This window comes from Accipiter gentilis, chromosome 30 (assembly GCF_929443795.1).
Source record: "Accipiter gentilis chromosome 30, bAccGen1.1, whole genome shotgun sequence".
NCBI classification, from domain to species: domain Eukaryota; kingdom Metazoa; phylum Chordata; class Aves; order Accipitriformes; family Accipitridae; genus Astur; species Astur gentilis.
Genome location: NC_064909.1, coordinates 4,583,824 through 4,605,252, shown reverse-complemented (window position 1 = coordinate 4,605,252; position 21,429 = coordinate 4,583,824). Strand labels below are relative to the sequence as shown.

At 39.7% G+C, this 21,429-nt stretch overlaps 1 protein-coding gene across 1 annotated transcript in view; it reads left to right on the top strand.

The window, feature by feature from the left end:
- Nucleotides 1–6,166, top strand: part of PRKCE (protein kinase C epsilon) — a 300,046-nt gene extending 293,880 nt beyond the window's left edge. Inside the window, exon 15 of the mRNA XM_049833478.1 lies at nucleotides 2,975–6,166. Coding sequence (XP_049689435.1) covers nucleotides 2,975–3,121 — 147 coding nt within the window. The 3' untranslated portion in view covers nucleotides 3,122–6,166. The remainder of the gene's footprint in view (nucleotides 1–2,974) is intronic.
- Nucleotides 6,167–21,429: the final 15,263 nt, after the last annotated feature.

Below are 21,429 nucleotides of genomic sequence, written 5' to 3'. Positions count from 1 at the left end.
CCTGGAAAAAAGTTAACAATAATGTGTCCCAAAGTCTTAAGGAGTAGCAGGCTAAATAAACAGAATCCCACCCATTTAATTACTGCATTTTTAATGATGTGTTTGCCAACCAATCTAAATATTTTTCCTTTTTTCTTCATGATTTTTTAAATGTTCAAAGTTGGGTAATAGCTACACTCTGTTTCCTTCATATACTCTCCCTACCTTGTAGATCTTCTTTCTTTTCTCAGCTTCTCTGCTAGGAGACAGCCACAGCCCTTCATACCTGCTGCAACTATATATTGGTTCATGCTGTTGGCCTATAGAGTATTCACAGTGCAACTACATTAAAATAGCAATAGTAGCAGAAATGTGGCCAGACCTGTTTCATCTTACCAGGTGAGGCCTTGCAAAACAGTCATAGCTTCAGGAAGAAAGTGCCTAAATTGCTAAAGAGGGTTTCTCAAATAAATCCTTCTGTTGAAAAGAAGCACTTGTTACGAACTCTACCTTTTGTTTTGTATGGCTTAATCCACTCACTTTTGTTCCCTGTGATTTATTTAATCTCACTTCATCAGTTGGTTAGTTAGAAGCTTGCTAGCATGTCCTTGCAATCTTAGATTGCTCCATACTTGTCCTGTTAATAAACTGGGTGATTTACATCTATGTTGCCAAAAAGACATGGAATTGTTTACAAATCTGAGAAATTAAAATGTTCTATTTCCTTCTTTGGTCGTCAAGGCATATTTTAAGACATGCTAGGCTTTTAAATCTAAGCAAATACCTTTGGTTGTTGTTTCAGAAGTGTTTGGGATTCAAAATTCTACTGGAAGTAAAATTATTTTTAATCAATAGGATTTAGATACACCAGTGTTGGGACAATTTGTCAGATATGCTGATCTGCACACTTTTTCACCTAACACCTTCACAAATCGTAGTGATGGTTTTCTGGAAAAAGTAGCTATTGGGAATTAATTGCCCCGATAGGCTTTGAGGAATTTGTCATCTTATTCTTCTAGCTTCAGCAAGGAAATAACACTTTTCACAAATACATTCAGCATGAAAACTTGAAAATAATATATATTGTGTTTGTTCTTAGCTAGTCCAGAGCTTATTTGCCCTGGATAGCTAGTGGTTAAAGTGTGAATGTAGTCACGTTTCTCTAGCACATAACTACAGTTCTGAATTTGAATTCTACTTTCTACAAATACTCACTTACCTCCTTCTGCTTTAGAGTCTATACTTGTACCAAATTAATTGTATGACTGTATGAAAATACTATGGTAGGACATGGGGAACAAGAAGAATGTAGACGTAGTTGTAATGTAATGCATTTAAAAATTCATATGGAATTTAATTCTTATTTTGCAGTATTTGCCCAAATGACTGGGAAAAAAATATAAAGCCCAAAGGAATATCCCACATGCTTTATGCAGTTCAGAGTATATGAGTCACATACACTTTTATGTCCAGTCTTTATATACGAAGTAAATACTACAAATGTAAACAATATAAACATACATACATATATATATATATATATTTGTTAAGTCCATATTCCTTTCCTTTTAATGGAATTTTGTAGATAGAGGTTGTGGCTTTTTAGTTGCCTGAACTTAGAAAGTACTTGGTTTACAAGCGACAGTCTCTTGCATTTATATAGACCTTTTTTTCCCTGTACCTATAAAGTTCTTACAGACAATGTAGGTGAAAGTTGCTGTGACCATTTTACAATCGTAAAAAAGAAAACTATTTGTTTTAGTGCCTCAGTAGAGCTGATGAAGAAAATACATATATATAGGCATTTTATAGGAAAATTTACCTACATTGAAAGAAAGCATATATTCCATTTGGAATACGTTAATGTACTTTATGGTGTATCACTTTACAAGTCAAATAGCTATTCTATTTCTGGTATCATCTTAAATCTCAGACATATACAGGATGGACACAAACTTTTCAATGTGTCAGTGTGCCTTCGTCAAGTATCACTCAGGTAACCATTAGATTTCATGAAACAAAGAGAAAAGAGGCAGTGTAAAGGAAAATGCTTGTTCCAATTCCCTGAACCTGTAGATGCCTGAAACATGCTGCTAACATGGAAAACATGAACAGTGCAGGTCTCAAGGGAATGACCATGGGAATGTTTTCCCCTGTGGCCTTAAGTTTTTTTACATGTAAGTGGTCACAGATAGTCCCTATCATGAGTGCCCTGAGGACAACGAGTTGGCCTCCCCAAGTCTGTCTCTAGTTAATACAACTTATTCCAGCCAGAACATGTACAGTTGCACTATGTTGGCTCAACCTCACTGAAAGAGCAAAGTGCGCTAGACTTCAACAGCGAAATCCTGATGCCATTGAAATAAAGAGGAGTTCTGAGGTGGATTTCTCTGGTGCCAGAATTTCACACTTTGCCATGGTGCTCTGAATGACATTCAGCTGCATTAGGAAATCTGACATGCCAGTGTGGAGCTCCAGGATTTTGGACTGAGAGCCGTTGCGAGGTCTACATCTGATTTTAAAGCTGAGTGTAGCCAGATATAAAGAAACAGTTAACTTAGAGTTGAAACAGTAGCCTATATTGTGGGGAAATCAATTAAATCAGTTCACTCTGTGCCTCTGAAATGAGATATCATTATATTCAAACCTAAGAGGAAACAGCCATACCACCTACTGTGCCAAAGCCTTTTTTAAACTAGTCCTAATCTCAGCTTCCTGCTTTATCATCATACTGCTATTCCTTCGCCTGTCAGAGACCTGTGAGTCTCTGGGAACTCATTTATAGTACTGCTTCTGTGGCCTCTCCTGAACTCATGTATAGTACTTGCTCCTGTAGCTTCTCTCATATGTGTGTTATTCTTTGTGTGAAGTAGCTTCTGTTTTATTTCAATCATTCCAGAAAGTTCAGCCTTTCGGGTGGGATGGAGAGGAGGGAGAACACCTTTTATTTTACTCTGCTGGTTTACCATTCACTTTATTGTATTTTTCTTCTCAGAAAACCAAAAGGGATGTAAATAACTTTGATCAAGACTTTACACGAGAAGAACCAGTATTAACGCTAGTGGATGAGACAATTATAAAACAAATCAATCAAGAAGAATTTAAAGGTTTCTCTTATTTTGGAGAAGAGCTACTGCCATAGACAACGTTAGGCTGACAGATGAATGATGCTGCAAGAAGTGATTCTGAAGAGATCGTCAAATTACTGAGACTCAGTAGATCAAGAACTACTTCTCTTACCCTGAACCCATATCCCCAATTAAAGTATATATTTATTGTTTTTTTCCTTCAGTGTTCTGACCTGAAAGCACTCTTAATTTCTGTCTCACAAAGCAATGCAAAATAATTTTGTATCAGAAATTGTAGATGTAACACACTGCCATATATTTGCAACTTTTCTTTTATTCCTAAGATCTCCCCAGAGGAAAAAATTGCATCTTTTCCATGGAAAATGAAGCTATGCTATTAAAAGCGATTTAGCAGATCACATTCTGTAATCGTCATATGTATTTAAGCTAAGAAAGTGAGAATTGTTTCTTCTGCACTGGTGGTTATGGTAAGATCTGTACTCAGATGTGGAACAAGTAAGTAATATGTTGCCCTTTGGTAAGCAAAGAAGTCTGCCTTCGTGGAGGTGTAATCCTCAATTATGAATTTATTGTGGTGAGATACAAACTTAAAATAAAACTGTCCAGAAAAAGAAGCACATCAAATAAGGCTTTCAGTGAAGTTCCTCATACAGTTTATGGAAAACTCTTAGGAATAAGAAGAGTCACAAAGATAACTGAAATTTTATTTAAAGCAAGAAATAGATACTATATGGATAGTTATTAAAGGGCTAAAGAATAAAAAGCCTATACTATTTAACAGAGCTATATATAGGCATTTTACAGTTTTTCAGGCAATTGGGTGTACTATCCAGGTTACCAAATCTAATATCCATTTAAATGAACCATTAATGTGATGGCAAGCTTGCAAATGTTTACAGTTAATTTTACAAAAAAAATTAATTATAAACATTATAAATTTGCCTTTTCCATTGTAGCCAAGTTGATGAATAATTTCTTATTTATATTTATTTTCTCAGTAGTGTGTTACTTTTGCACACTTTTACAAAACCATAATACTACTGTTTGTTGTTTTTTATGTTTAAAATCTAAAGAGAAATCTGCTTTTAGAAGACACAAAATAAGGCTACACATGCATTATGTAGAAGTGTGTTAAAAAACTGAAGATCAAACATTCAGAAACTGACATTATTGAAAGTTGTAAATTGATTTTTTTTTTGTGTATGAATTGAAATGGTAACTCATGTGGACAATATTACTAATGTGAAGTTACCTCCTGTAGATATGCTAACAGTGTTATGTACTTATATTTCTGGGAGTACCCTGTGGTTTGGTTTTTTTTTTTGGGGGGGGGGGGGGGGTTGTGTACATGTATCGCTGAGGTCATTTTATTATGTATTTTACTGGACTGAGTGAGCGGTCATTGGAGTCCATTTTAATTGTTGCACATGGATTTCCAGCTGCACAAAAATATATATACTTGTGATTGGCAAAGTGGCACTAAAGAAGCTTTTTTGCCTTTTGTACAGGTGAAATTTTGTATATAGTGTTTGCTGCAAGGCCTGTGGAATTCATTGAATATAGAGGTATCAACTGCTGCATGTTCAGGCATACTATTAAAATGTTAGTCTATGAAAGAATAATTATAATAATGTCCATGTGCAATACTCTTGTATGTGTATTGGTTCAAGTTACTGTCAGAGAGATGAGGTTTTTGTTATAAAAGATGTAGACATATATTAAGCTATACTAAATCTCTTGTATAGTTCTCTTCAACTCTATTATGACATGATAGAGCTCGAAAAGAGAAAGGAATGTTGCAAATTGTGGTGGACAAAGTGTGAATCATTGGCTTTAAGAGATAATCTCGGTCACAAGCAGATGAGTTAGTTTGTGTCAGTTTTACATCTGGCTGCTCATAGCCTGTTACTGATGACAACATTCAGTTCCATTTTGTTTTGTTTTTAAAACTCAGGTGTAATTATTATATATATTCTTATGATGATTTCAAAATATTAAATATTATGATATATCAATTAATGTGTTGTCTGGCCTACAGGTGTAATAATGGATCAAGCCTTTAGTTTAATTTAATTTATCTTCAGTAATCTTTTGTACTGGGAAAAGACTAGCTTCTGGAGCTGAGTACCAGCACAGAAACATCTTAATGATTGCATCATCTCAATGTTTAAATTTCTTTCTCTTTTAGAAATATATTGTAGAACTGCCCATCAGTTTGTGTCTTACCACTGCCTCTGTTTATTTCTCATCACAGTTAGCTTTTGACATCCAGGCAAGAACTGATCACAATGCTAAAGCATTCTTTTCCATAGGTGAGTAGACTGGTGAGGAAGTCAAGTTATTGGATAGTGCACTACTGTTTGTACAACAAGAGGCCTTTACACAAAACTGAGCATTTATTTTGAAGGAATAAAAGTGTCCCATAAAGCTTTTGTAAGCAAGGTATATCGTCTGTATTCCCATTTCTAAAGTGAATATAATTAGCAAACATTTGTATTTCAAGAGGCCTCAGCACCTGCAGTGTTTGGTAGGATACTAAGAGAAAAGTGAAGGAGATAAAAACCTTTGCATGGGCAGATATTTCTTCAATATAAATAGTTAGATCCTCTGCATTGGGTTTACATCAGAAGGTTTGTCTGTTACCTTGAACATTTTTTAAAGATAATTCTTAAAAATGGACATTCTGTTACATTTCTGCCTGTTCTGTAAAATCTTCCCTGTTCCTTCTTTGTAAAATGAGTGCAAAATGCCAAAAAGATTATTAATAATAATTATTATTATAAAGAATCCATTGTTTCTTGGTTTTTCTCCCAAATAGACTTTATTAAAAAATGGAAACACATTTTTCTCCATAGGGTGAAAAATACTTCTCTCCAAAAAAGGCTTACAAATTACCTCTTTTTAAATTATGTGCAGGATAGTTCTGGCTAAATATAAAATGTATTCAGTTGGGGGGGGTAGGTTTTTTTTTATTGTGAGGATTTGTTTGTACAGAATTTTTTTCTTATGGATGTAATTTGAATCTTTTGCCATTCATTAGTGTTATTTCATCGTAAACATTATTACTGTGCCAAATGTACTGTATTCAAAAGGATGTGAATGTGTATTGTTTCAGAACCTAATAAATACAGTGATGTTAAATCTTATTTTTTTCCCCAAAGTTTTCCTGAGTATTTCCTAAGAGGAAGAAAGAAAGATGAAGGATGAATATTTTTCCTGTTACATGTTGTACAAAATACCATGAGCTTGTCTTTTAGTAGTGGACATTTTGCAAAGGAAGGATTTGTTAACAAGAACCTCATCTGTGAAGCAATTAACACTCCAATAGAAACACAGGTAACCGGGTGTGAACACTATTTATCTTGAGCAATATAACATTTACCTTAAAAACACCAAGCAGGTGAGTTTACAGACTTTTTTCTGTTTACCAGCTACATAATGGTCACTCAGTTCTGACTGATCCCACCATTCTGCTTGGCTGCATTGTTAAAACTCAGTTCAGTAGGGCACTTTGTGTACAAACACGTGAGACTGCTTTAGTCTTTAATTGGATTGATTAGACGGATTAATAGTATGCATAAGTTTAATTAATTAGGGTCATAGACCTTATTAAATGATTTATTTAACTTAATCTGTCAATGTGACATTGTCTGAAATATTTCAATATTTCATTGTGTTTCAATTTGCAGCTTAAATACTTTCCATTTTCATGGTCTAAAATTCTTAATTTCTGTTTCAGTAGATCAGCTACTGGCATATTCTGGCAGTAATTCCAGTTAAAAATCTCCAATTAGTATACCGAGCTAATAGATATACTAACTAGCTTAATAAATCAATCAATCAATCGATAAATAAAGAAATAGAAGAGTGTTTTCTGTTCAAGTTACAGTTTTTGCATAAACCTCCATTTTCTTCCTTCATGCTGCATCTTCTCAAAGTCACTGAACATGTTTGGTACCTATGAGCATATTCCAAATCTTGTGTGTTGACAGCATTAGCATAAGCTTTGTCACACACATTTTACCAGTTGAACAACTATGTAATATCTTGATTTTCTGGGTATGTTTTGCAACCTTAAAAGCATAGGAAGAACTTAACTGTCATCTTACAAACAATAAGCATCACTGGTATCCAAACACATCAATCCATATCATGTTTTCTTGTAATGCTGTAACTGATGTCTATTAAGAAGAGATTTATCCTTGCTGATGGACTGCAAAATTTGGAAGGACAGCAGTCTTTTGATGAGGAATGAGTCACAGTCTGATTGACTGCCCATGCTGTAAATGCGGTACTAAAAGTTCAGGGAGAGAGTCTCAGCATGTAACTGTCTGCTTCTGTGGCCTTGCACACAGGGGCTGTTAGATCACTTTACAGTCCAAAATGTTTTTAGCCTTCTAGTAGTCTGGTCAGGTGTATGAGTAAATCATTACGATAAGCACCTAAACAAACTGATCAAAATCAGAATAATTATCCAGTAGTGAATCGAAGTGTTGAATAGGTTGGCATATCCTAACTCAAAGAAGCTACAGAAATTCAATTTGGGTCTTCATGTATACTGTTTGAGCAAAGCAGTGTTTTAATTAAAAACACGTGGGGTGAACATGACTCATCCCAGGCATGAGGAGAAGATGAGAATGAATTAGATCAGAGTGGACCTCTTTTAGGAACAAGAAACTTTTCATCTGAGTAACTTAATTCATATAATCAAAAAAAGGTGTGAGCAGCCATACTGGATCAAACCAAACACCACTCAGGGCAGGTATCCTGCTCTTGGCAATGGTCAGTAGCTTAAGCAGTCGTGTACACTGATTAGAAATCAAGAAGTGAGCTTTGATTGTAGCCATAGCAGTATAAAAGTATATCAAATAGAAAATACCTGTGGAAAAATCTGAGAACGAGAAAGCATGAGATGGTATTCTACCTGCAGCAGTTTGACTCTATGATGTTATAAAGTAGATGGCTGTGTCTTTATTATATTTAATATCTCTGAATCAACTTCCTTTTGATTAATCAGTTTTTGAACAATGTCAGCTTCTGGCATGCAAAACATTCTGTGGGAAAGAGCTACACAGCTCAACTAATCATTATGTTAAATATTACCTCCTTCTGTTTATTCTGAACCAGTCATAATTCCATTTTATGCTGCCTGGGTCTTTCTTTGAAAGAGAATAAATAACCATTTGCTATTCATCTTTTTCATGCCACTCAGAATTTGTAGGTCACTGATACATCCTTCCTCAGCCAGTTCTTTTTCAGACTGAAAAGTCTTCACCTGTCTGTAAAAAGGCTTCATAAAGACACATCCCATATTTTTGGTTATCTATGCCAACTTTTTCTGAATCTTTTCTAGTTCTGCTGTATCCCTTTTGAAGACGCTGAGCAGAATTACGTGTAATATTCAGTATGTGGATGCAGCGTGGATTATTACGACTAGTGTGTTCGGTTTTGTTTTCTGTTACATTTTTACATCTTTTTTTCTTAACGCAAGTTTGTTCTCAATTATTTCACAGGCCTTTCCAGATCAGTATCAGTTGTAAATCTAATATGCACGCTCTCTGTTAGATTCTCCAGTCATAATGAAAATAGGTTCTATCCAGGTGTGGTGCATTGACCCTGGTTGGATGCCAGGTGCCCCCCAAAGCCACTCTATCACTCCCCCTCCTCAGCTGGACGGGGGAGAGAAAATACAACAAAGGGCTCGTGGGTCAAGATAAGGACAGTTTAATAAAGTGAAAGCAAAGGTCGCACGCGAAAGCAAAGAAAAACAAATGATGTTATTCTCTATTTCCCATCAGCAGGCGATGTCTGGCCACTTCTTGGGAAGCAGGGCTTCAGTGCGCATAGCGGTTGCTCCAGAAGACAAAAAAATGCCCCCCCCTTCCGTCTCCCTTCACTTAGCTTTTATATCTGAGCTGACGTCGTATGGTATGGAATATCTGTTTGGTTAGTTTAGGTCAGCTGTCCTGGTTATGTCCCCTCCCAAGATCTTGCCCAACCCCAGCCTGCCGTTGAGGGGAGGGCAAAAATGTTGGAGAGCCAGCCTTGATGCTGTGCCAGCACTGCTCAGCAGTAGCCAAAACACTGGTGTGCTATCAACACCTTTCTAGCTACTGATGCAGAGCACAGTGCTATGGGGGCTGCTATGGGGAGTATTAACTCCATCTCAGACCCAGTACACCAGGACATAATGAAAATAGGTTAAATAGGAATTTAACCAGTGCAAAGTGCTGCCTCAGCGTAGGCTTCCATTTTAGTAGTAAACCTTTGATGGTTACCTTCACAGTATGGTTTTTCTACTGCTGTCATATACCCTATATATAGCTATGTTTAGGCTGTCTTTCCCTAGCTTGCTTATTAGAACATTGCGTGCAACAAATATTTTTCCAAAATCAAGATACAGGACATGTTCTACTCCCCTCCTATCAATACAGCCTCTTACTGTGTTCTTGAGTATCCCTTCTTTTGACACGTTAGCAACGATGAAGGGTAGAAAGATGAAGGTTTTCTTAGCACTTTGGGAAAATGTATATATGTGCCAAAATAGGTTCCGCTCCATTTCCTTTTACCTCATCATTGCTGGGGAAGCAGGAGATAAGAGCAGCAGCCTGAGGTGGAACACAAGCTGCCACTATAAATATTGTGAAATGATTATGCAAGACTGTCCAAAATTTGGAAAAGCATTAAAGAACTTTCACGTTTGTATGCAGATGTTTAATCCCTGGAAAAAAATCAGTTAGGAAGAAAGTCAGTGACCTGGGGTCTATTGCTGATTTGGGCAGTGGACTGAGAACCGAATTGAGCATTGCATTACGCTTGTCGTCACCATCCAGTACTACCAGTGTGATTTAGTGTCTTATGTAGTACAGGAGGTAGCTTGAAGATAAGACTAAAGCTTCTAGTAACAGCAAGAGTCAGTGCCAGGCTGATGCTTGTCTGGGCCAATGTACATTCTCATTTCTCTAAACCTACTAAGACAAAATGTTACCCAAAGGTGCCATGCATCCAGTATTGGTGCTACAAGGAGGAAAGTAAAGAACAGGAGTCCTGCTTCTGGCGTAGACGAGCTGTTAGGTTAGTTTAGTCACCTTATGTTGCTATACCTTTGACAACCTTTTTAGAATAGGCCAGATATTCCTTGAGTGACAATAAATACATCCCTGCTGAAATAGACCTATCAGATGGTGACAGTTATGGAGAGACTGGAACGTCAACATGAAGAATTGAAACTAGGTGCTACGATGATGATTTGCTTCTTACAGTGTTAGCGTAAAGTTAGCAGAAGTGGTAGAAAAAGAGCATGGGTGAACCCAGTCAGTACTCTCACTGTACTGGCGTTTCTGAGCACAAGGTGTTTTCAAACCACGCTTCACTGAATACCTCCTGGTTATCTCCCGTGACGGGGCTTCATGGCTGCTTGGAGTCCCTTTCGTTCCTCTTTTCAGCTGCTAAGCCAAAAGACAGTCAAAAGTTGTGTGCAATCAGATACAGCAGTTGATGCATAAGGGAGGTGGGTTTTTTGGTTTTACAGTGGGATAAGTTTTTTATTGAAACATGGTCACACCCAGGCAAAGTTTGAGAATCTGTGTGTTCTAGGAAAGCTATTTATTCAGAGTCTTTGGTACATTAAAAAAGAACACTTTCTGTTGATTTTTGGTTAATGAGCAGTGAGGAGTAGGCAAAGATATCAGGCATGTGAAGGCACATTTTTCCAAATAATGATGTGGTTGATTAAGATGAGCAGGTTGAGGGTCAAAGAGATTATGGGAATCTCACTTAGGTAAATGTTTATGTTAGGGTGGGGATCACTGTCCTGTTTAGAAGCAAACCTAAGACCTTTAAACTTTACGTGTTGGAATAATGTGGAGACATTTTTTCTTTGATTAAATATCCTAACCCCTTAAATGCTAGTGCATTGCAACTGCACTCTTTTCCTTCTGTAAAGGACAGGAGCTGAACTTTAAGGTCCTGAATTCTGCTGTTACAAGGCCTGCTTGTAGTTCATGATACTGCTCTACTGAAGTACAGGGTTGTATGAAATCCCTCCAACACCACCTCATAGCTGCTGAACAGAGGCCTTGAGTAACCCCAAGATCAGTCCTCCCAGAGTGCAGGAATCTTGCTGGAAAACTGATGTTCTAAAGCAGGTTTTTTTCCACACTTTTCCAATCCCAAATATAGGGCCAACTTTTTAAACAGCTGTCACCGCAAAACTCTATGTTTGGGCACTCTGAAAGCATTTCTGGTCATAGAGACAGCCTGCTAAAATCATCAGTGAGTTCAGTCTACCAAGTATGGACCATAAAGTGCTGATCCAAAGTCTGCATTGCAGTGGGTCCCTCGTATTGTTTAATTGCATAGTCATCTTGCACTATAGATACGAGATTACTGTGACCCTATCTCCCATTGCACATCACCAGTGCTGGCTTGGTCAGGCAGCAGCTGGACACATTGACTTCAGTGAGAAAAGAAATGGAAAACTGTGCAGAACACCGTTATTCTGACAAGTTGAAGGGCTACAAAAGCAGCATTAAACCACCAGTCTTTAATACCACCGGAGAAATCCCCTTCCTCCAGGAGGAGTCAACTTACGTACAACACCCTCTCAATTACACATCCCTGCAGAAAGCCAGTGTACTATCAGGCATTAGCCTTCTGAGCGGCCCATACCAAGTGGTGAACTGTCAAGATGCTCAGCTCAGTCATGTTACCCTTTTTCTCATTTGCTTGCTCAGGGGTAAAAGTAACAGACTGCAGGAGCATTTTGCAGTGGATAATAATGCTGCCACCATGTATTTGGTTGTCACGCTGAGAGAGGATCTCCAGCTGCTAGACTTCAAATATGAGAGTTTTACTGAAGTTTTTGTTCTTAATATTCCTGCCTGTGTTGGGAGAAGAGTCTGGGTGATGAAGAGGAGTGGAGAGTCCTAATTTTCATTTACTGAGCTGTCTAGCAATAATTTGAACCACCCACACAGCTGAACAAGTTGATTTCAGAGCCAGGGAGGTTATCAACACCAATAAAAAAGCAGTTGTCATATAGTTTAGACACTATGCGTGGGCAAAAAACCTCCTGGTATATCACTCACATGCAAATTGAAAGTATTTCTACAACCTCTGACCCTGCTTGTAAACAGCAGATTCCAGGAATTCTGCTGGAAACCATATATTACTAAGGCAAAATTGTACTTAGCAATAAACACGTTTTCCTCAGTAAAAGAATCTGGAAGTGGAAGAATGCAAGACCTTGAGATGCACTGCTGATTGTGGGGAAACCACTGAGGCCACCTCCTGCCTAATGGCTGGGAAAACAGCCACCCTTGCAGAGCTCCCAGTGGAAGTATGTAAACCAGACAGGGCTGTTGTGCATGAGCACCTCGTTAACAGGCTATCAGGCATTCACAGGCAGTGGCTGTGCAGTGCCAGGAGTGAGCGGACATGTGATTTAAGCTTGCTGTGGCATGAAAGGGAAAGTCCTTGGAGGAATTAAAAGAACTGTGTGGAAGGACAGGGTGGTTATTTTAACGGCAGCAGGAGGACAGAGAAGCAAGTAGGTGAGAATGGGAAAGACAGAAAACACAGTAGCAGTTCAAAATGAAAAATCCCCTTGGAATGGGAGAGGTCTCCAGTGATCGAAGAATGGTGAGAAGATTGCTGAAAGGTGATTGAGGGAGGAACCGTGAATCTTGGATAGAAGCTGAATGTCAGAGGGAACAAGAAGGATTCAAAGTGGATGTCTGTACTTCAAAGATGTTATGCCCAAGCTACTTTTAAAATAGCTAGCATGGGTACTGTTACCTGAGCAGTGCAGCCTCACGTTCAAATATCTGGCATCTGAGGGAAGGGAGTTTACAATCAGCTGAGAACTTGACATGACTACTGATTACATTGCTAGGAATGAAGAGCGATCTGGTTTAAAGCTAAGCCAGGGTGTTTATACACAATTTGACCCATACCGGAGGCACTTCTAAATAAAAATCCAAAGGTTGTTGTGTCCATGGAAAAAAACACCACATGATCTCTTCCACCAGGATTACCACTCAGCCACCATCTCCTTCCCAAAAGTATGTTCTTAAGGCTCTCACATTCAGCTCTTTCAAGGGAAGGGCATAATTTTTAAACCCAGTAGTACAATGTTTTTGAAGCACTGCAGGAAATCCAAGCTTTACAGCCTATGTCTTAAAAATGTAGGGCAGATAGTGTGCTAGGGTTTTCCCCCAAAAAAAGCAGAGGGGGATTCTTCTAATATAAAACAGAATGAACCTCTGTTATTGGTGCTGTGTATGTCCTCACACAAGGAAAATATACATGTTTCTTCATGATGGAAACATCAACAAAAGTTAGGGAGATCATGAGGTAAAGAGTTACAATGCCAGTCTATGGCTGTTAGCCCACTGCCATTGTGGTGCTGCACCAAATGGACACACTGGGTTTTTTCAGTGTTGCCCTTCTGGTTCATTTAGCAATGAAAGAAGAACTTTTCAGACATCAAAGGCAATAAAGCAAAACAATACAAGAAAAAAAAATGGGATCTATTTAATAACTCATTTACTTTCATGTAGAAGGTAGAAAATTATGCTAAAGCAAATACTTTCTGTATTCAGAGTACATTGTAATTTATCAACATTCAGACTTCCTACTCTGAGTGATTGATTTTTCAGGATGGAAAACTAGCATAATGCTTCTGGTATACCAAGCTAACAAAAGGAGTGCTTTGCAAAATCTTTTTTTTTTTAGCCCAGAAGGTCATCGTAGTTGTAGTGTGCTGCGATAGTTAAGCCAGCCTGTCAGCCCATGATGGCTGAATGGGGTGATCCTGTCCATCTCTCCCTGGTCTCAGCCATGTGATCCCAGTTTTGTGGGCACTGTGAGCCGGGATTCAAGTGTGCTAGGTGCTGTACTCCATTCCTCCTCTTCACTTATCAGTTCCCTGAAATGCTGTTATGGGAAATGGTGTAGGTCAGCACAGCTCTCTTATTTACAATGTGTTGAGCCTATTTAGCACACTTCACTGCACAAAGAGGGCAGTCTCCCTGCCTCTTGGAGTTTTCTGTTCGCACTGCTGGCTTTGTGCTGGCTCTAGCAACGGCATGACCTCTTTTGAGACAATCCACCTTGCTAACCTGATAGGAACCAGCTCACCTTTTTTCAGCGGTCTGTTCTCTGCAGTTTTAGAAGGCTGAATTAGTTCATAAAAGGGTCGGGTGCATGTCAGACAGCTGAAGGCAAGTGGGAGAAAGAGGAAAGAAAGACTGGTCTTTGGAGTGGCAGAGGTGGGCAGTTCATCCCAGGTCACCTTACCACTTCTTGGCTAAATAGGCTCAGGAGACACCATTGCAAAGGTGAGAAATAACTGAAGGACAATCCTGTGCTGCAGGAAACCATGCTGGTGAATCAGTGGGGTGTTACCCTGTCTTGGAATCAGTGCTGGTCCAGTGCTGGCATGATGAATTAGAGGATGCAGTTACTGAAAAAGTAGCAATTCAAATGAGATATAAAACTAAGTTCTTGAAAGGTAGATTTTTTAAAAAGCACTAATAGGAAAGCCCACAGTTTTCAGGGGAAATTCAGTAGGGAATTAAGATAAAATACAAAAGTTAAAATGACCCACCCAACAAAAGTGAGGGAAGAATTGCCAGTGATTCCAGTCAAGAATGTCTTGTGCTGCTGCCTGTGTTACCTCCAGGACTGAATGGCAGCCACTCTTCCCACTCAGACATGAACATCACCCAGCTGGGTATGACCTGCTAGCATACTTCATGTAGCCTTCACGCTTGGACAAGAATCCAGAGTTATGCTAGGGACTGTGTGATCCCAGGCACACGTTCCTGCTGCACTTACGTCTCCCAAAGAGATCCTCTGGGCTTGCAGAACTGGTACAGATCAGCACCCACTCTCCTACTTGTTGGATATAGAAACTAATAAATTATGGAGCTGACAGAGCTATAGCATTTTAGTGAAGGGTTTTTGTGGGGTTTTTTTTACAAACAGATATTCTTGGATTTATTTTCCAAGATGTAGACCCCAGAGACTCCAAGCAGATATCGTAGATCATCAGTTTGTGTCTCTGCAGCAATATTCAAAGAACCGAACATGCTTACTATTTCACCAAAAGAGCTTATGAACTATCAGCTGCTTTGCTGAAACTTATCTTTATTTCTGTGATTTCCATGGACTGAGACAGGGATTTACCAGCCCTTTCCAAGCCATCAGCTCACAGCTCAGCTACAGCCTTGGCTAGCACAATGATGGGAGGTTGGGTCCAATTGTTTAAAGCAAGAGAACAGAGAGCCTGGTCTGTGAGGTGCACAGCACCCTCAGGTCTCAGGAAGAAATAGAGTACTCAAATTCACTGGAGTGGAGGCATGCAGCATGAGAAATTCAGTACTTCAAAAAGTTCTGCAAAAATACTGAGCTATTTGCAGCCCATTCTCCTCAATAATGTGGAAATTCAAAAGTTACCTATTTGAAGCAGTCTCTCTGACTGTGTGTGCCTTGCTTTGGTTTTAGTCCATTTAGGTCTATTTTTCCACTAATAATTTCTTTTCCCTTCAACCTAATTTTGTCTCTTCCCCCATCTTTCTATTTTTTTTCTCCATGTCAACAGCTGGAGATTGAGCTGTTGGGTGACAACAGCTCATTGGACAGTTTTACCCGTTGACCCAGTGCCTGCTGTGACTTTGGCTAAGATAATACAATTCATTCAGTGCCATTCACAGCAGGAGCAGAGAAGAAATTGTTTCATTACAGGAGCACAGAACAATGATGATACTACCAACTATATATAAATGCAGAGCACTAGTTACCCAACAGCCAAAATTTAATGGAGGTGGAAGGCTGGGTAAATTTCCTTGGCTACCGCCATCTGCCAAAACACATCCTGAAAGAACAGATGCCCAATGTTGTGCTTTGAAAGTTCCAAAACTTGTGATCTGGCTGTTGAGTTCATATCCCCCAGACTGTAAATCACAGCTCTCCTAGCCTGCAAAATGATACCAGCTGACTGCAGGCTCAGAGTGAGCAAATAGAGTTGCATCAGTCTCCAGAAACAGTGCGGTAATTCATCTCTTTCATTTGGCAAAATGTTTTAATAGGTACGAACACTGACTGAAAGAAAATGCTGGCATTCTGCATTGTTTCGCTACCTCACACCCCTTTTCTTCCCCACAATCCCTTTTCCTCCTCACTACAAAAACTAAGCATGTTAAAGGAAACAGATTTACCAAAATTACAATCCTGCATGTGAGCCAGCCAGTTTTCACAGTATTGCAGTCAACAGCATGTGCTCTTGGAACGCACCGCTTTGGATATCAAAGAGAGATTTGATCAGCAGGCTAATGGGTGTTCTGAGCAGCAACATTTGTCCCTTAGTTTGCTTTGAAAGCTCGTTTCCATGTACAATAAAAGTAGCCATACACTTTTGTGCAACTGCTACCCAATATCCACAATGACTGATTATAAGTGAAAGGAATTACTGATTCACTTAGTCATCTTCTGTCACAGATGCCCAATGACCAAACACTAATCGATTCTTTGAAATCTTTTTCAAAGTAGATCTATGCAAACAGGGAGGAAAAAATTACTCCAAATACTTGTGGTTTTGTCAGTAGCTGCTGTGACTACTGATCAGTCCTCTGCTGTTCTTTGGAGATCAGAAATGTGTTTTGAGATTCACAGTGGAGAAAGATGAATCGGCCTTGCAAACTTACCCCTAAATTAAGAAATCCATATTGATACTGCAACTACCAATGAAAAACCACATTGGGGGGATTTTGTTCTCTGATGATCCTGTATATCGTGTAAATAAAGCACAGAGCAGATTGTCTCCTGCTAGGGTGACACCTCCAACTTATGACTTTGAGACCAGAAAGTCTCAAATACATTGCCCCAGGTCCTAATACGCTTGAGCTGTAAATACTCCAGAATCCTCAGAGCCACAACTGAGCTTGTTAAAGGAGGGACCGTTTCATCCCCTTCTCCCCACAACTTCTGGAGTAAGGTCAGCACTCTGCTACCTCTCCTTTCCTCCTGAGAATGTGAGATGAGGAAAATACCAATCTCTTACCCCAGCTTGGGAGATGAAGAGAAGGGCCCTGGCACTTGATCATCTGTTGTTTTTAAGATGACTGGTGGCTGTTTTCCTGATGGTTTGTGCATGCTATTCCCTCTCCCAGTTTGTGCTGCTGGTGAGAGCCCAGCACCTGCTTCCTCTGACTTCTGCATGGTTTGAGTGTCTTGTTTTTCGGCCTGCCCTGCCTTGCCCCCCTGGAGCATATGAACCATTCTCTCCTGCCACGAGGCCGAGGGAGCCTGGGGCAGGGTGAGAAGGAGTATGCGCTTGCTTCACAGGTGCGGGTCACTAGCAGAGTTGGGCAGGGCCAGTATTCGGAGTATTGGTGATATTCCTGCGCTGGGAAGAGTAAATGAGTGGTGTGCTTGCTAGAGACCTGCAAGCTCAGTTGTTTGAATAGGTGAGACCCTTAACAATGTTATTTGGACTGCAGTACTTGGAGGCATCTAGCCAGGATTTAATCATGTGTCTTCTCCAGTGTGCTGCTGGTCATGTCCCTTTTTCTTTTTTCCCCCTTCCTGTGCTTTTCTCTGGCCAATTGAAATTTGAAAGCTATAAAAAGAAGGATCTTTTTACAAGGATCTCGAAGTGCATGATTTTTCCTCTTATTGTAAGTTTTAATATTTCTGATATCCATCAAATTTACTTGTTGCTTGACACATCAGTGTGAATATATACAACTCTTTCCTGAGGACAGCTGAAGTGACAGATGATTTCATTGTTGGGTGTACAATAGGCATAAGTACAATGGAAAAGAAAGACTAACATCTGCTATGGTGATATGTTTTCAAAAACATGTATTGTCATCTCTCTCTTTTGCGTGTTACACAATGATAATTAGGAGTGGCAAAGTGAGCATCAGTTTGGCTGCTTTGCAGTGATTCAGAGTTTCTACTCAGCAATCTGTATTGGTGCCTTCCAGTGTCTGACAGTCCAGTAAGTATGTTCAGATACCACATCTTTCTGTTTCTGAAGTAGTGTGCTAACTGTGCAAAGACAGCAAAGGAACTGCTGTTCATGTGAACCAAAATCTAGCAGGACTTAGGTCAGCTCCAGATGGCTCCATTCTGTCCGTGAAATGTCCACAGCTTCATCCACTGTGGAAATATCTCAGGTTAATTTTCTGTGCCTAGTGTTCTCTCTCTCCTGTTTTTTCCTCTACCCTGAGCATGAAGTTTCTGTGATGTTTCATGCCCACACCATACCATGGCAGTGAAAACTATAATACTGTAATGACCATTCAATGACTAACCTGTAACTGAAGAATAATCTTTACATCTCTGCTGAATTTGACTCATATTCCCCATTTGAAAAACTGCTGTAAGTCCAGATAGGATTGATGGGTAATAAAGTAACACAGCCCACTTCAAATAGTAACCTGTATTCTCTACTGGTAGTGGTATTTCCAAACAGCTTAGGATCCCACCATGAGGGGCTCTACATTTTTAGGTAACATGGTAGTTCTTGCCCTAAAGTCCATTTCTAATCTAAAAAGAAGAGCGAGCAGGTAGAAGCGAAAGCAGAGGAAGGCATAGAGGGGCTGTAATTGCAAATGCAGATTCAAAACCCGTAGCTGCAGTCATGGCCGTTGGCACACTGCAGCGTTCAACATGCATTACACAGAGCTGAGAGACATTAAAGATGGTGCTTACAAAACATAGGTTGATTCTTTGTGTAAAAGGTAGACTGGGAAGAAGGTAAAGCATTGGCAAGGGAATCAGATGTTGGCAGAGCAAAGAGGAGGGCTGATCTTTTAATGGGAGAAAGATCACAACAGGAGAGGGCAGCTGAGTCATGAAGAGCTTTCAGAGAAAAAACAGGGAAGAGGTTGCATTTCCTTTTCCCTTACTGAGCATTTCATTTTCTCCCCAAACACCCTGCATACCAGGTGATGATCTGAACGTATTGTGCTCTCCAGCCTATCTCACCACCACACCCCAACACCCTATATGCTAAGGAAAAATCGTGTTCCTTGTTTTACATGCAGTGACTTAATAATTTACTCATTCAACCTTTACACATATAAAGCTATTTTCCCTACCTAGGGATGGCTGCGGTACCCATAATATTTTTTACTACTGGTAGCAGTTCTCCACGTGGAGGGGACCCACCTCCTGCTGCTTTTGGGCATAGGAGGTTTTTCCCTCCAAACAGGTCTGAAGAGGCATATTGGGAAGGGATGAAACCTTGCTCCTGTTGCAGGTGAAGGCTGTTAAGCAGTAGTGTGGAGTCGACAGGGCCATAACAAGCCCCAGCTGTGCCAAAGCCAGCAGCAGCAGCTGGGGCTAATGAGAGCTATGGTGGCCATGACAGGCTCTTAGCAGGTTCTGTGATCAGGTTCTTGGCACAGGAGAGGTTTGGTCTGAAGGTGTGCTCTTGTCCCTATCCTGAGGTGGGCTTACAGGACTGTCTGTGGAAGAAATACAGTAACACAGCAAGCAGTGCAGTTGATCTTGGTGGTGGTGGTGGTAGTGTCAGGGATGAGTTTAAGGTGGAGGGAAGTATCATTTGCACATGTGAATACTTCATGAAGAGGCTGGTTAAAATTGGTCCTTTGTTGAGAAAGATGACTTAATTTTGGAACTTGTCAGGAGAATTCACTGTTCTCCTGTAAAAATTTTGATACATGAGGTGTACATTTTCTTGCTACTGCATATAGTCTACATAAGCATTCAGGATTTCCAATGCTTTTCTAATGTAATGAATATGAGGGTTCAGGGTTGTTTGTAACTGAACTATTTCTTGTAGTAGCAGATAGAAGTTTCAGCTGGGCTTCTGTTGTGTTAGATCTTGTTCAAGTGCAACTCCATGCTTGTTTCCAGAGGGAAAAAAAAAACAGTATTTAGCGGTGATGACTAGAAAACTCGAGGTGCCTTGTGGTTTTTTGAGCTCTGTGGTAGGATAAAATACGGTAAAAATAAGGCATGTTACTTTGTTATGTTATGAAATGAATTTACTGATATGTAATGAAAGAATCTTATATGATACTAAAAAAACACCTGATGTGTGAAGGCTTTACTATGCTTAAGTATAAACTGGATATAGCCTTCAGTCTCTCTTCTTAGTTGTAGAAGAAACTAGCCTCCCATTACACTTCACTACATGTTGATATGTAGGGTTATTTTAAACTATTATTTTCATCAGAAAAGTAAAATTAAGAGGAGCTAGTGAAGATAAAATTGCATCTAAAGATCTGGACACTGTGGTAAAGCCTGAAGATCTGTTCCTTGATCTCTGCTTCTGATTTGCTATATGACTTGGATAAATCCCTATGCATGTTCTGGATCAGAGGCTGAGCCCTGTAGTCAGCCTGTTTTGTAGGATTTCAGTAGTAAAAGGACAAAAGCTATGAGCTGGGATCCTCCAGCATTAGGATCAGCCTATTCTTTCTCACCATGGGGATGATGAGAGAGCAGAGAAAGGAGCTATAGGTGAAGTTTTGGTGTGCTTTACCAGTTCCACAGTGGCAGAGGGAGGCTGGTGGGGTTGGAAGCAGAGACAAGTGGGATGTGCAGGGCTGTGTTTCATCTTAATTGTATGCAAAAAGCACCTATTACTAATATTTCTCTGTCTCTTTGAAGGATTGAAATATAATTAATTTGTGAATGTTCAGGCTAGCTTCATTTGTGTTTGATTTATTTTTAGTTTAACTCAAACATTTCTCTTCTGTAAGAGAAGGTGAAATGTTTGATTGTGTCTCTGTGGTTATCCTTGCAGCAGGTGTAGCACCTGTGGTAGATCTGCCCTGAAGCACCTGGAGTGAAAAAAAGACTAACTGACTAAAACTTGGGCTTGATGTTGATAAAGGAGGGCACTTGTGGTAAGGTATTAACTTAAATAATGGGGGCTTCATTCCTTGTCTGAGAGCCTCTGGAAAGGATAAGAAAATTAGCAGGATTGTCTGTGATAGTTCTTGGGGTGGGATAGATTGTGATTAAGACACGTAAATGAAGCAGTTCTTGCAATGAACCTGTCTTGGGTTTGTTGTCTGCCAGTGCAGTTGCTATTAACGTGATGTGATGGACAGTGTCCTGAGCTGCTATCAGCTAGAGAATAGAAGAAAGCTAGTACGTTGACTTCAGTCCACCCTCTTTGCTTGTACATTTTTCTTTTTACTGCTTGAGTTTCTTCTAGAGGTGCTTTCCCTGTATTGGCACTTGAAAAGATGTGAATGTCTCTGTGTGGGAAACCACATGTCATGGAGACCCAGGGAACTTGTACTGTATTTTCTGTTGCTGGGCAGTGACAGAAGGGCCATCTGAACTACTTTCAAACCAGCTTGAGGCCAGC